This window comes from Clytia hemisphaerica, unplaced genomic scaffold (genome assembly GCF_902728285.1).
Source record: "Clytia hemisphaerica strain Z4C2 unplaced genomic scaffold, Clytia hemisphaerica genome assembly, whole genome shotgun sequence".
Taxonomy (NCBI): domain Eukaryota; kingdom Metazoa; phylum Cnidaria; class Hydrozoa; order Leptothecata; family Clytiidae; genus Clytia; species Clytia hemisphaerica.
Genome location: NW_027104234.1, coordinates 183,776 through 200,227, shown reverse-complemented (window position 1 = coordinate 200,227; position 16,452 = coordinate 183,776). Strand labels below are relative to the sequence as shown.

Here is a 16,452-nt window from a genome sequence, read left to right as displayed (position 1 = left end):
TTCAACAAGATGTAGCTGCTTCTTTAACAGAAAAATATTTTCGATCGACCGACTGAACGACCCACTTTTTAAAGTAGAAATGACGGGAAACAAACATTTTTTTGCGATCCGCCTTATATAATATGACTGAAGCCACAACCTTGCCGATACACAGGACATTCCGGTGCAGTTTGTCAGGTGCACAAATATATGGATAAATCACTGGACAAAAGTTCCGGTTAGTGTCTGGTGTACTTTGTTTCCGAGAGAAAAATGTACCAGACAGTCCGGTGTAGTCCGGTGTGCACTTTTGAAAATTTAATGAAGAAAACACCACACAAAAAATAACGCCGGAATGTGTACGGTGTATCGGCAGGGTCGTCTGAAGCCAAACACGTCCAAGCCCAAAAAAACACGATTGCATCCAGTCTTTATCAAATTCCAATAGCATTATAACACCATCAATCCCCCCTCTAAAGGCAAACAAGAAAAATATGTTTTTATTGCAAAAACCACTGTACTGTAATAAAAAGCAACAATAAAAAGTATCAGAAAATTCAACATAAACAAAAACTTGAGCAAACGGCTTTAAACCTTCAAAAGATGTAGAAAAAGAATCCCCTTGATGAAAATCATGTGTTTGATTTGCCGAGTTAGAAAAATAAATGACAGAAATTGAAGCTTGCAACAGATTCACCCTGGAAATTCTTTGGAACAACACTTTATCGACTTATCGCTCGAGCCGCCATCTTGAAACCCCACATTATGATCTGTAAAAACAACACACGCTAAAAGTACCCGAAAAGTTAACCCGATCGGAAGAAAGTTTAGAAATCAAAGTGAGATCGGGAAATCGGTTTTAAATGTTCCAAAATTTTGATCCAGAGCTGGAGCGGGAAAAAAATCGCGGAACCGATTTGAAGGGTCACCGAGGCTGACCATAAAATCCGCTGGGCAATAAATTCAAAACGGTGCAAGAGATGTTTGTGACGTAATTTATGAAAAGATCTATTGGATAAATATTTGAAAAGTTATCAAAAAATCCATAGATGCTCGCAGGTTAAAACAATGAAAGCAATGTGTTTTTGACGACGGATTGAATTTAGCGTTTTCTTTGTTTTCGAGTGGTATATTTTTTTAAATATAGCAAAAAAATGTCACTTTCATCCTGGAATTTGTATAAACACAAGACGAGCCAACTAAGGCCGCACAATTTAGGTAGGATTTAGCAGCTTCAAATCCTACGTATGAAATTCGCTTTTAGCCCTTCGGGATTTTACTTCATTTAGTTGAAGGATTCAACTTTGACTTCTGTCAATAAAAACGCTTTTTTATAAGAATACACTTTATAAGAATGTCCATGCTAAAAATGGCCAAAAAATTAAGAATAATGAATATCACCATCATGGAATTTTGCTACTCAGGCTAAGAATGCCATTTTTAGAGCATTTTCAATTAAAAATTGTCAATTACACTCAAGTAAGGCTCACTCCTTTCACAAAAATGCCATTTTATGCTTTACACGTTTGTACTAAATGTTAAATCTAGTCTGAAGTAGGATCCCAACCTAAGAATGCTGTAAGAATATTTTAGGATGATTTTCCCAAAAAGAATATCCACGATGAAATGGATTTACACCACTCTTATAAAAAAAAAGCGTGTAACCTATTTGCACATTTACTTGAGTTTTCTTGGCGTTGAGAAAAGGCCAAATAGTTGACATGATGTGTTTTGACTATAAGAGAAATATCTTGTGATTTGAAAATAACTTACTCTATCAAAGCAGGATTCTTCGGCTACGAAACCCATTAAATTACAAGCTCAAAAAGCTAGACACGAGACTCCTGGATGGGAAATGAAGCCACTTATTTCCCACTTGACCCGCGTGGTTTTCACACAAATAAAGTTTGTTTTTTATTATTCAATTGATACGAAGCGGGACAGTGAAAGGCCAAGGGTGTGGCTTAACTCTTGTTTGGGTACGAAGCGGGACAGTGAAAGGCCAAGGGTGTGGCTTAACTCTTGTTTGGGTACGAAGCGGGACAGTGGAAGGGTGTGGCGTAATTCTTGTTTGGGTATGAAGCGGGCCAGTGGAAAGGTGTGGCACAATTCCAATTTGGGTACGAAGCAGGACAGTGGAAGGGTGTGGCATAATTCCAATTTGGGTACGAAGCGGGACAGTGGAAGGGTGTGGCATAATTCCGATTTGGGTGCGAAGCGAGACAGTGGAAGGGTGTGGCGTAATTCTTGTTTGGGTACGAAGCGGGCCAGTGGAAGGGTGTGGCATAATTCCAATTTGGGTGCGAAGCGGGACAGTGAAAGGGTGTGGCTCAATTCTTATTTGGGTACGAAGCGGGACAGTGGAAGGGTGTGGCGTAATTCGGATTTGGGTACGAAGCGGGACAGTGGAAGGGTGTGGCGTAATTCCGATTTGGGTACGAAACGGGACAGTGGAAGGATGTGGCGTAATTCCGATTTGGGTACGAAGCGGGACAGTCGACAATCGTCGTCTTGGATACGAAGCGGGACAGTCGAAAAAAGTCGTTTTGGGTGTGACGCGGGACAGTCGAAAGTGACGGAAATCTTTTGGTCAGTAAAATTGTTGTTGGGCGCAAAGCGGGACAGTCGCTTTCACTGTCCGGGTTATACCCATGTACCACGCTAACCCGACCTGATCCAATTTACCTAACATATAAATTTAGGCCAGAGACCTCTTTCTCAGTCTATTTTCAATATTTCATTTTTCATACAGGATCCCAACGTGAAAACAATACGTGAATTACGTTCGGAAATTGAAAAACTTCGAAAACAACTACATCTTAATAAGGTAAGATTATCCTTGATCACACACAGTCAAGCAGTTCTTCAAAATGTAAAAGTTGTAAGTTTACAAAACTCAAAACACGTGTTCAACTGTTATTCCATTGTGATTGAATGGGACAAAGTTTTCATAATCATAATCCATGTTATTGAATACAGTATTGTTCCATTCATGCATCATCGCTAACCATCATCGCCAACTTATTGAATAACTTGCTAAGAATATTCTAAAAGTATTCTTCTAAAGTAAAAATGGTTTTGATAAATTAACCACAATTTACAGCTTATTTACATCGTTGAATATTTCATTGCAAGTTAACAAGTTATCTAATGCCCGTTACAATCTATCTATAAAAGTAATTTAACATTTCTATATATCTTCATATGGATTTAAACGAATCTGATGGCTTTGGCAAACTTCAGGCAGGGATGTCGGGAAGTTAAAGGTCTTCTTTAAGCGAGCTTTTGAATTTGAAAATGGTAAGCAATATATTTTTTTAAACATGGCTTTGTTTAAGGGCTCTTGTTGAGATTGTCTCACTCATAACAGATTCTCGCAACAGTTGCCCGAAAAAATTTAAACTATTAGACCTTCTCTTATTAAAGGGAACAAATACATACGTAAGCATCCACCGAAGAGGGACTTCAAAATATCTTTTCTGAAGGCACGTTCCAGCTGGATATGGCGGTCTGTTCTTAGCGGACTAAAGAAAAAAGTCTGCTGGAAAAAAAGTGGTCTGTTCTACTTAAGATTGGGATCAGCTGGAAAAATATGATCTGTTCTTATGAAAAAATAGTTTGATATCCAAAAAATAAGGTGTCTAAAAATTTCCTATCTGTTCTGAGGGAATTTCAAAAGAACTCGAAAAGTCTTTGAGATCTGTTCTTTTCCTTCTGAATGTGGTTGCCTGGAGTGGCAGCTGAAAATTCTCCATCTGTGTAGAACATCTGGAAATGTTCAATCTGTTCGCACAGATATTTAAACTGTTAGTTGGAAGTTAAAGTTTCTGTTCTTAAAAGTCCTTCAGTCGAGCTGGAATTTAGCGATCTGTTCTTATAAGATTTTGTCAGCCCTGGTTGATAAGAACAGTTAAGGACATGTTTTTTTTTTGACTGTACCAAAATGCCGATTTTCAACCAACCCGGTTCAAATCGGCACTAACCCTTTCTTATCGTTATTCAAAAATAAGAAAATAGATTAGTAGCTCTGTCCGATACTTTTTGTCCGATCTTGATAGCTTTTATGGAACTTAGATATCGCTTGTTGAATGCGGAGTATTTCAGGATGAAAAAAAATCATAGTCTATTTCGGATTTATAAAGTCGGCTCTATATTTGGCCTTTGTCGTGTCCAATTTATATACGAAACTTATATCAGGGTGTAGCTAAAGGATTGAATTTTTACATCGACCTCTTTTTTTTGGAAAAAACCGGAGGAAAATGGGATCAAATTGATCATTTTTGAAATCTAGGTGCTAATTCTAATCGTATATATTTTCCTGACAAGTCTATCTATCGGGGAAGTGATTTGAGATTTTTGTTTAGTTGATAAGAAAGGAACGAACTAAAGAAAACGGGAATTGTTAAAATGAGTGAAAAATGATTAAAAAAGTCCTTTGTTTTTTTTTATCATAACTCACTCCGGCCTTTAAAAAAATTACTCCTCAGGCTATTTTATGATTTTAGGCTACCTCAGGAATGCATAGAAACCTCCTCAGGACCGAATAATGAGTCATGGAGATCCAAAACACTCCATGATTAATTAATCCTGAAATACTCCGAATTTTGAAATTTCAAATAGCTCATTTTAAAGCCCTTCCCAAATTTCAATACATATCAAAATTTTGGGAAAATTCATCATGCGAATGACGAAATAATTGAAATAAAGTGATTTTCACGATTTTCGAAAACCTGATTTTGGTACAGTCAAAAAAAAACATGTCCTTAACTTGCATAAAATCTGGTAATTTCGTACCTGTTCCGAAAGTTTTTTTACCTCCTAGCTGGAAAAATATAACTGCTCTGAAGTAAAAATTTCTCCCCTGGAAAACGAAGAACTGTTCTTAATTTCGGGGAAATCCTTCCAGCTGGCAAATCAGAACAGATATTTGTAAATTTTAGGTCGGTGGGTGCTTCTGTACATATATCAAGATCTCGCCAAATTTGACCATTTAAGCCAAATGATTTTCATTATTTAGGGAACTGCAAAGAGTTAAATAAACATTTTGAGGGTATTCTCGTTTCATCAGTAATTATTACTGGTCCAAAAATGGAATTCTTTGACTTGAGGTTTTTTTTTATAATTTTATACGCTGAATCCTTTGGAATGGAATTGTTCTTGAGAAAACATTGGGATATTGTCTCCTAATTGCTTGAATTCTCTACAACTCGAACTGGTCTATACTGACTCACCGTCGATGTGCGATAATTGATAATGGATAATTGATTGTAAACTGAGAGTACCTTTATTATCCTTAGGGTCAGGATCAGAGTGGATTGGTTAGTCAAAAGGTGGAAGCGAAATTGAAAGAAAATGAAGAGAAAGTTGATAAATTAACCAAACATTGGCTCAACAAAATAACTGAAGGTCAACAAATATTCAAGGTATTGATAAATATCCAAGTCATATTATCGATTCTTAAATTTTCAAACGAACAATTGGACCTGATGATTTCTTTCCACTATATATTTCAAAGATTTAGATGGAAATACTGTTACGAGCTTATCTACTGCTTTTCTAATTCGAGAATATTTTGAATTATACTAAGTGCTTTAAAAGCCATAATGTTTCGCGAATTCTTCTTTTGGAAGAAATTTTACTAATGAAATATCGCGAATTCTTTAAGACCAAAGAGAATAAGACTTGACAAATATAATAAACAAACAAGAGGCCCAAGGGCATGAAGGCCCAGAGTCTAAAAACATATCTAGTTTGTTTTTGCTTCCGAAGGCCGGGTTTAAGTCCTTACTCGCACAAATTTTGCACGGTGGGACCGCAAAAATCATGCTTTGAAAAAATTTAGAAGGGAACAGGTACAAGAAATGAGAGTTAAATAACAATATTAATGTATTTATTTCTTTTAAACCGAGCAAACTCAAGGAATTCGAATTGGTTGAGTAAGCTGTAAGATGGGTCGAATTCGCTATATAAATCTGAGCCGAGTTAAACCGAGTAGATGCCGAGTATATCAATATAAGCCGATTAGATTCAAGTTTAGCCGAGTTTCCGAATAAATCAGTGTAACAGAGTTAAACGAGTTTGCCGAGTAAATCCGTATAAACTGAATAGATTCCAGATTAGCTGAGTTTTCAAAGTAAATCCGTGAAAGCTGAATAGATGCAAGTTCGCTGATTTATAACTATTGTTGCACTCCACCTGATGATGACGCAATGATATCTAAAACAGAAAAAAATCAATATATTAAATGTATACATCTCAAGATCTTCAATTAAAAGGGGTGTTTTAAAATTAAACAACATTGATCTGTTGATGTGATTCTATGCAATTGAGCCCCCTACAAAGAAAAATTACTTAATTTAATCACTGCCAAGGAGTTTCATTAATTATATAACATAAATATTTGTTGCATCTCCTTTCTATGAAGCTTTTTCTCCCAGACCCCCCCCCCCTCTTTTTGCACTTTAAGTCTCTTTTGAAGGGGTTCAGACTATGACTGACTAATCTTGGGGAAATAGACCAGGCCATGACTCGCTGTCCCAACACTTTTCAATAGAAAAATTCTCTTAGTGTTTTTTATTCCCACTGATACGTAGAAATCCACAGGGTTGACGGGCCAAACAGGCCCAGTTTGGGCCTCACGGGGGTCCCCGGGCTGAAGTGATCATCAAGGGTCCCCTTTACAAACGAAAATTTGAAGGTCTGAAATTCTCATATCTAACCCGACCAACTGGTAGGGCTTGAAGAGTAGATGAAAAAAGTGGCCTCAGTACGCTCATAGTAAAGGTCAAATATGTTTTTGGAAAAAGTGTGATTATTTAGAATCACTCAAGCATTTTCTTCCACTTCAATCTGTGAAACTGACAGAGAACTCACCTAAAATTGGGTACCAGTATTGACCTTCTGTTGCCTATGCCTTTAAGGTTGATTGAACTGACCAGGACACTGTAAAGAAAAAAAAAGATTATTAGTATCTGTCTGAAAATAAACCATCTCCAGGGTGGTCATTTTTTCACTGATTACACCCAACTCAGTTCTCGCCAAAGTTAAAACTTCTCCTGAATTGTTTTGTGCCACTGCTTTTTTTGACGCATCCGGGATTAAAACAAAGATTCTTAAATTTTAAGGGAAGACTCAAACCCACTCCCCCTCCTGGGTCACTTTTGGAAAATGGTTTGGTGAGAGGGAATTCTGGGTTAAATGATGTAATCTTTATGGCCTCAGAGTACTGTTGCTCTATTAACACTTTCTTTTGAGAGAAATTGTGACCTGCGTTTTAAACTAGCCAGTCATATGACAATCAAACCAATAAAATACCAGTAATACTGTAGACCTTTTCATTTTACAGCAACAATATAAAAAATCTTATGCATCTCCTATTTTGTATCCACGCGATAGATAAGAAAATTTAAACCACTATTGGGGCTGTCCACATGGTATTTGTGCACTGAAAATATTGAAAATTTGGTACCCCTGCCCCTGTTCCAAAGCGTATGCAAATGCCTGCCATTCCAATCTTTAAATGGGAGGGGGGGGCAACACAGAATTTAAGTCAAAATGATTTTTGAAAAACTTGGGATTTCTAAGACATTTTCTGAAAAATGACCCGACCTATGTGATCAATCCTATCGACCATCGGGATGGCTTGATGACAGAGCGATATGTGATTGATGGATTACTTATCGATCCAGATAGGGCGGCAATCACAAATATCTTCGTTTCGCGTCGCCCGACCGAATCCTGAAAATTGAGTGAAATTGAGTCGGAGAGTCGGTAAATTTTTCGGACTTTTTGTTTTGATGACGTTTCCTTTGCTCAAAAATTTTATTTTTGTCGATTTTTGTGAGCGATTTCTAGCGCATTCGCAGCATTTTAACTTTGTTTATCATTACACGTGTGCCATTAGTGTCAAAGGTCACAGTGTTTAAATCTCATGATCTGAAACCACGCAAAACATACACGCGATTGGGCCTCCTGCCGCCTCAGTTAACGCGCCCTTTACCTTTTACACCGCCTCACAGACCAATTTTAAGAAAACTGAAAATTTTACTACCGACCCGACCGACAGACTCACTTTTTAAATCCAGACGAGGACGCGAAATGAAGATATTTTGTGATTGCCGCCTAGGAGATTGATAGAGGATTCAGCCATAAAAAATTCTTATTGATCCTTTGCTGATTATTTATCGAGCTAGTATTAGTTCAATCAAGTATATCGATTGTAAATCGATAGAGCTCGATCATTAGAAAGAATGGATAAAATCAATATGATCGAAAAATATTATTGATGATAAATCGAATGCATAATCGATAATTAATCATAAGCTTATAAAATCTTGAGTATCAATCTTTGATCAATCTCCTATCCGAATCGATAAGTAATCCATCAATCACATCTTGATCTGTCAGCAAGCTCCTGTCCCGATGATAGATCCTATTGTATTATTGAGCGCAGGGGTCTGGGAAGGAAATTCCAAGCCAAGGCCCTAATTTTTACGAAAATTTCGTCCGCAGGGGTAAAGATGACAAAGTTTAGATAAAAAGGTCTAAGTGCGAAAAAGTTGAACATGTGCCTGTAAAGGGGGGGGATTTCACGTTTGGCGGAGGAGAGGAATCGGCCCTTTTTTCGGACGGAGTGGCGGAATTTGGCGAAAATTTAGACGGAATTACGGAAATTGGGTTCTCTGACGGAGACAGAAAATTAGACAATTTTAGTGCGGAAAAACGGAATTTAGCAAAAAAAATTACGGAATTTCGGAATTGGTAAAAGATATTCCAAATTTGCGGAATTTTCGACAAAAATATTGAATTTCAAAGGAATTTTCGGTGACGGAATTTTGGTTCAATTTAAGACGGTTTGACGGAAATTGGAGAAAAAATTGGCGGAATTGCGGAATCAGGTACCCCCTGAACCCCCCCCCCCTGTAAAGTTGATGCATGTAAACAAACACTTTTTGAGTCTTTTTATGTTTGTCTGCGAGCGAGGTAAATCTATTTCGACGGCCAGAAAAAAAGCAACATACCTTTCAAAAATTAATCCTTATTGTTCATGGCACTTGGAAGCAGGAGAGATGTTGCCACAACACGGTTGAATGACAAAAAGAAATTAAACAGAAATTGTATAAAAGCATCCTTCTTCTTTCTCGATAAGATTTTAAAAGAAAGTTTCGCAAAATCCAACCAGGTTGTTGAGAGCTAGCCTGGGCATAGGCTGATTTGATTACAAATAACGAACATTGCGGTCTGAACAAAAATCTAAGTTCTAAACCAAACTGATAGTCTTTCCCGAACATAAAATATAGCGATTGTAATTTTAAGATTGTAGGGATTTACAGGGCAGAAACTCTCCTTTGAAGAGGTTGCGGTGCTTTTCAATTTGAACAAAATTGACGAATTGTAAAACCTTGCTTTTACTCATTTTCAAGGAGAAATGTATGTCATTGAGTCAACAAGGACAGCAAACAGTGCTGACGTCATCAAAACCACATCTTGTTGGATTAGAAGTGGACCCTCTCAGTACAGATATTGTCATCTATCATTTGGAGGTATGTATAAAATCCTCACTTTCATTTTTTCTTGTCATAACTTTTTAACTGCCATCTCTGGATTCCTTATCTTGATAATAGTGAGTGTAAAACACGTTTTTTATAAGAACAAACTATATAAGAACATTAGGCTTCGATGGCCAAAAAGTTAAGAACAAGTTAAAGAACATTTTAAGGTATTGACTCTAGAACACCGAATTTCATAGGAAAACGGACAAAAATACTAAAAAAATGGCGAAAATAAGAACATGTTTAGAATATTTTTAGGCTTAAAACTCAAAAAGTTAAGAATATCCCAAGGCTTCAAAACTTTTGTATGTTCTTATAAAAAAAACGTGTAATCTTGAATTTGACAAGCTTTTATATAAGCGTTTTCTTTTACTTAAAACCTGGTCAAAAAGAGTCCAAGGGTAATGATGAAAGTTGAAAAAATATCTTATAATCTCAAAATCTTACATTTAGTTTTGAGCCTCAGTTCTCTCCTTCACCCTCGACCCTAGACTGGATTCGTTTATAATAAGTGTTACAGTTGTATGATAAGGCAATAACTATTACGTGATAGCTTTAGTTTGTCCATACGCTTTCTTAAATTACCTTATAACATTGTCAGTCTTATATTCTTATAAATAAATGTAAATTCCACTATGTGATTTTACAATGACTATTTTTTAAACAGTTTTAAATTGACATTTTGTTTTCAAACATAAACATCCTTTTTGACAATGCATGTATTTTGATATCGCACAATCAGAAAGGTCTATAAGATTCGTCCGTTAGTATTGTTATATAATACTGAATTGTATAACATTTTCGAGATGTTTGATTTTGTCTTTCAACGGTATCATAAAAAGGTATAAGTATACAAACTAGACTAGGAAATCGGCTCAAAAAGTTAGGAGCTCAGTAAAAAGAATAATCGACTATGGAATTATTCCGTTCTATGATTTATTGTGAGTTTTGAAAATGCATGCATGATGCTCTGAGAGAACACTTGTCAGGATCCTAATAAGATATAGTGAGGACAATTTATTCGTAAATCTGAACATTAGCTGCCCCCAGCGACAGATTTAAGAGTGCCGAACTGCTGTTTATTCTAAACAGTGCGGCGATATTACACTCAAAGACCAATATATGGCTCAAACACCAACAAAATGAGAAAAGAATGTCATGAATAACTGAATTTCAATGTAAAAAGGTAAAAACAGGGGCTTTAACCCTTTGAGTGCCAGGGTCCTTTTTTCTAAGTTTTTTTTAAAAAATCGCTAGTTCAAACTTTAAGGGCTTATATCTCCTGATCTAGAAGGAATTAGAAGCTCGTATATAGCTCGTTGGATAGCTTAGAGTCTCTTCTTTCTTTTGGGCGCCTTCGGCGCCGCCCGATTTAGGAAGGGCGTGGTGGGCGGCGGCCAAGGGGGGGGGTAGGTTAGGGAATTAAAGCAGTCAGGCCCGCTGCGCGGACCTGACTGAACTGATGAAAAGGTGCCCAGTGGTAAAATTTCAAATCAATTCACTAGAAGACAGAATAAAGTAAAACAGGGCCAAATTTGGAGGTTCTTGGATCACTCGTTGACCAAAAATAGTCAAAAAACGGTCAGAATCTCAAAAAAGTGAATTTTTGTCAATTTTTTGCATTTTTTTGACTTTTTTGCTTAAAATTTCGCTGGAAAGACTCACTTTTGAATTTTTTTTTTGCTTGACCATAAAGGACAATCTAATTCCTACGAGTTCGACCAAAAATAACGATTTCTAACTCAAACTGGGCATTACAGGAGGGCTTCGCCCTCCTATATAGCCCATGTCGTATATATACGACATCGGCACTTAAAGGGTTAAGCTTAGAATATCTCAACTTTGCCAAACTTTGCCCTAAATGGGGGAATGGCAGAATTATGGTTAAAAAACTCAAAATATATTTAAACATGCAATATACAGAGATTGACTACCGTCTTTGAAAATGATAGGTGACGATATTCAAAACAGATGGGACGGTCTTGAAAAATAAATAGGTGTGAAATTTCCATCACGTCATTGTAATGCTTTGATTTGTTTTCATAAAGTCTCAAATTCTTCCCCCTTGTGCTTTTGAGCAGGTTTTTCTTTCGTAAGCTTTTTTAAAAGGTCAGTTGATTTTCCTGGAAAAAATTGAACATTTTCAAATGTATTGACATTTGATTTTGGTGAGATTGTTTTTGCTTTAGCCAATCACCGTGTTCAAAGGCTCTTTTAATACACGTTTTTTTTTTATTAGAACCTAGTTTATAAGAACATATAGGCTGAAATTCGTCGAAAAATTAAGAACATCTTAAGAACATGCCCAGCCTCAGTTTGGAAAAATGACAAGAAACTACAATTTTTTCCTCTTTTTAAGCAGTTTTAACCGAATTTAGGGGTGGATCTTCAAAATTCGAGAGTCAAATATTATCAAAATTTTGCTAAATTTAAGTGCTCTTTATTTTGTATCATATTGTCGATTTAGAGTAGTCTGAAAAATCAAGAACGCATTTAAGAACATTTTAGGCTGAAAATTGCTAAAAAAAATAAGCACATCCAGGCTCAGCCAAATTTTAGGTGTTCTAATAAAAAAAAAACGTGTATTCATCCCAAATCTGGATGAAAAAGATCAAAATGGAGCGCTGACAAAAGCAGATTCTCTTACGCAGCCATCCATGACCTTAGTGAATACGTGCCATGCGTGCAGAGAAAAAAAGAAAGAAAGGAAGTTTTATGTAATTTTGGGATAAAAGAGCTTTTAACATTCTTGGTACTGGAACCGAAATCACTCTAAAATCGGCAAGGGTCACTTGTTTGATTCTTAATGTTTTTTTATAAGAACAAACCATATAAGAACATAAGGCTTCGATGACAAAAAATTTAAGAATAAGTTAAGAACATTTTAAGGCTTTGCGGACTCTAAAACACCCAATTTCTTAGGAAAATGGACAAAAAAAAACTACTCACAAAAATGCTGAAAATAAGAACATGTGAAGAATATTTAAAGGGTTGAAACTCAAAAAGTTAAGAACACCTGAAGCGAAGGCTTAAAAAATTGAGAGTGCTCTTATAAAAAACGTTTAGCTCCCACTAAAATTTCCACGTCAATAGGAAACGATACATGTTTGGCTCCTAAGAACTATTACGCGTATGCGAATAAAAGTTTTTATCTTTTTGGTTTCAAATTTCAAACATAAGTTTACCACAGTGGATCTCACCACTGCATCTAACCAACAAAACATATTTTGATAGAAAACTGATATCTTTGTTCTGAAACTTGTCAATCTAAAGTGTAAGAAAGATGACCCTTTCAATCTATTGTATCTCTATGGCCATGTGGAAATTCTGCAGTTATGATTTAGCAATATTGATTTATTGCATGCTGTAGATGTGAACGTTTAGATTATGGCTCGCAAGTTAGAAAAATTGAAAATCTTTATTTATAAGGAAACTTTAACTTTGGAGACGAATTCTAAGAAGTTGCTGAATCTTTGCTCTTTCTTCTAAAAAAAATTTTCATTTATAATTTATTTTCAGGAAGGAAAAACGATTATTGGAAGTAGCGATTTATCCGATGAGCAAGGCATTGGTAAGATTATAAAATCATGTAATGGAGTACTCGGGGTACTTACCTTGCTAACCGACAATGTGGTCTCGAGGTTCAAAATATGGACATTAAGTTGAAATTTGTGTGACCCTGAAAAGGATTGAGTATTTAGAACTGTTCTACTTTTTAAGGTACCTAACGAGTGATTTTCTATTTCGGTATTTGGCGCCCCTTCCTTCGACTCGAAGGTCATTTTCCCATAGCCCTTTTGGAAAACGAAGGATAAAGCAATGTAAGTGATGTCCGTGAAGTCCCACTTTTGGTTTAACATTTGGTAGAATTAAAGTGTTTTCTTGATTGTAAGTTTGAATATTATTTCCCCAAGTGATAAATTGGTAGCGTTTAGAGCCAGGATAGGCCGTTTAGGCCTAAATATTTACAATTGTAGGCCTGGATTTTTTTTTGACTTCCCAAGAAAATAAAATTGTTACTTGGCAATAGCTATCTCAACCATACAATCATACAATCTTTATAAACTATTTCAGCGCTTGAGGGGTCTGGTATCGAGCAAGAACATTGTGATTTGCACGTGACCTCTGAACGAGTAATACTACACCCTATCGCTGGTGCAACATACATTAATAGCCAACTTGCTGTACAAGACTGGGAATTACGTCAAGGTGATATCCTACAATTCGGTCATTTCTGGAAATTTCGTTTTCATAACCCAATGGAAGCAGCCATGCTTCGCGAGAAGAGAAGATCAGGACGGATGAATTCATTGCCAGATAATTCTACTAGTGGACGTGTTTCTCCAGCGGTGAGTTCATACTATGTTAAGATAATTGTAGTTAATATAGACCATCGTTTACCCCAGGTTACTATTTTTCACTTTGTTGCTTATTGATTAATTGCATTCAGGTCCGTTCGTTTACCTTATTACGCGAATATTATTAGGCAAGTATTCAACGGCCTTGAAATTAACACGAATCTTATTTGCTTTTTTAAGGACACCACGGCTGATTTTAATTAAGGGGGTTTTTGTTAACATGAAATTTTTCAATTCGTGTAATAAGGTAAATCTGTATGTCTTTTAATGTATATGTCGGATGGAAATGGTTATCTAGGTGTGTGGCATTGGGTCGATGGATATGTACTAAGTGGCAGTTTTTACATTAGGCTTGGATAGTGGTAGTATTTGAGCATTTGTTTTGAACTTTTTCCATCAATGATCTTTACTATTGATTTTGTCGTATATATTTTTTCTTTGGATTGATTTGCTGGTTTTGGGTTCAGTTGTTAAACTTTTTCTTTTGAAAAGGTAGGTTTTGGCCTTCATTAACAGCTCTGTATTGCTTTCTTCGTGTCTGTTTGTCTTTCCGTCCGCCAGCAACTTTTCTATAAGAATTCGTAGAAAAGCTAAAAGCCACTAAACAACAGTTAATACAATATATTCAATGATTGGCTTGCGTTGCGAAATTTGATAATTTGTCTTCAATTGAAATATGATTTAATAGAGTTTTATTTTGCAATCCTAATGCGCAAGCTCTGTTACATTTTGCCTTTCTCTTTTAGTCTAGTGATTGAATTTTATTTTTGCATCGAATGTTTAAAGGCAAAAAAAAGTTTACTCTAACTTTTACTTTTAAATGAAGAGTGTTGCATTGACGCTTTTCAATTAATTTATCTGAACAACCTCTCTAATGTAGCAATAAAATTCTGGCCAGGAAACTACTTAAAACATTTTCAATTACTTTTCACAGAGTTCCGTTTTTGATAAAGAACGACCTTGCGTTTCATTCATATACGAGACTTTTCTTCTTGTTTGTGGCCACTTATCAAAATTTCAAACTTCCTGATCTATGTCATCATCAAAACAGCATACACAGAAAACAAAAGCAATTTTTGTGAAATTTGGACAATTACATCTAATATCGCGAGAGATTTGACAATTTTTTAAGCACACAGGTATCAATCTTTTAGATCGAAATGTAGAGAAAAAGTAAATAGATGTCATTATATTAAATAGAGCAGTTGGGGTTGGATTTGTTATTATAAACGATTGTTGTATGTTTATCTTGTGTGATGACAAATGTCTGAGTTACAGGGAGAGGGGTTACTATGTGCTTGAAGTTGTTAGTGTTTATGGTGTGGTACTATATACTTAGTATACGAGGTCATAATCTTTTTGGCAAGATGTGTGTTTTGTTGTGTGTTTTTCAGCTTTTCTCTAGGTCATATTAATTATAGTTTTGGGTTATGAAGGTTATCCGCTAGTTGGCAGTGTCCTAAAGTATTTTGAAAGGTTCATTATAAGTGAAGAATAGTTTGTCCGGGTTTTCGCTGCGTTTAAGGTTTGCTTAAGTCAGGGAGTTTTATTATTACGAGTTACCGCTCCAATTTCTGTACCTAGGCAGTTTTGTATGCACGTACCACCTTTTGAATACTGAGCAATAACTCAATAGAATAGCTTCAATAGGACAAACCCAGCTTGAAAAGACTTACGAAGAGACAAAACCGTTACTCGAATCTTTAACTTCACTCTTTTGTTAAAAGAACCAGTTCTTTTGTGTTTTGTTCTTTGGTGCCTCAATTTGTTATTTATTATCCCAGATTATCCTGTTCTTTCTTTTTGGGCGAAAATGAAGTATTTTAGGCTTGTTACCCAATTTTTACTTTTTTCACCCTTAAATTCCTTGAAATTCAGTAATTCCATCTTTGTTCTTAAATGGTTCTTATTTCTTGTTGTTTTTGAGCCTCATTGTTGAGCCTCATTGTTCTTATAAAATTGTTCTCATATAAAAAATAAAGTAGATGATTCGGCATTCATTGATATCCAATACGAGAGAGTCTATAACACTGTATGTCATTGGTTCTGGTTGATCTTTTAAAGTAAATCTCTCTGAATTTCAATATTGACGCTTTAGATTCAAATCATTTCAATTGCTTAGTGATACTTGATTCATCTTTCTCAAATTGTAGGGATTGTAATCAAAAATCGTTTAGCGATTAATGACTTAGCTTATCCCTTTATTATGATTGTAGCATCTGCTTTAGATTTAACAATGTTGCGTTCTAATTTGTCATACATACAAGGATCTGGTCCTTGAAAGGGTTACTTATTGACAGATTTCTTTTTGTTTTTTTTTAACGTGCCACGAATTTGGGGTTTTCCAGAAAAACTCCTTTACCCTGTCAAATTTTAGATTTTTGTTATTTGAAAGTACATTTTCAGCATTGAATCTAGGCTCGTTCTTACATACTCATACTTTGTACCCCATATTTCAAGAATGATTAAAACTTGAAAATTCTTATTATTCCATCGATTTACGATTTTCTGACGAATAACCCTCTGGATAAAAACGATAATTTTGGACAAACGCCTCTGATACA

General features: G+C 35.8%; 1 protein-coding gene across 1 annotated transcript in view; it reads left to right on the top strand.

Moving 5' to 3' along the window:
* The window catches only part of LOC136816004 (kinesin-like protein KIF16B), a 45,418-nt gene that overhangs the window by 10,918 nt on the left and 18,048 nt on the right, over positions 1–16,452 (top strand). Inside the window, exons 11-15 of the mRNA XM_067072426.1 lie at positions 2,732–2,806; positions 5,277–5,402; positions 9,402–9,521; positions 13,050–13,101; positions 13,605–13,879. Coding sequence (XP_066928527.1) covers positions 2,732–2,806; positions 5,277–5,402; positions 9,402–9,521; positions 13,050–13,101; positions 13,605–13,879 — 648 coding nt within the window. The remainder of the gene's footprint in view (positions 1–2,731; positions 2,807–5,276; positions 5,403–9,401; positions 9,522–13,049; positions 13,102–13,604; positions 13,880–16,452) is intronic.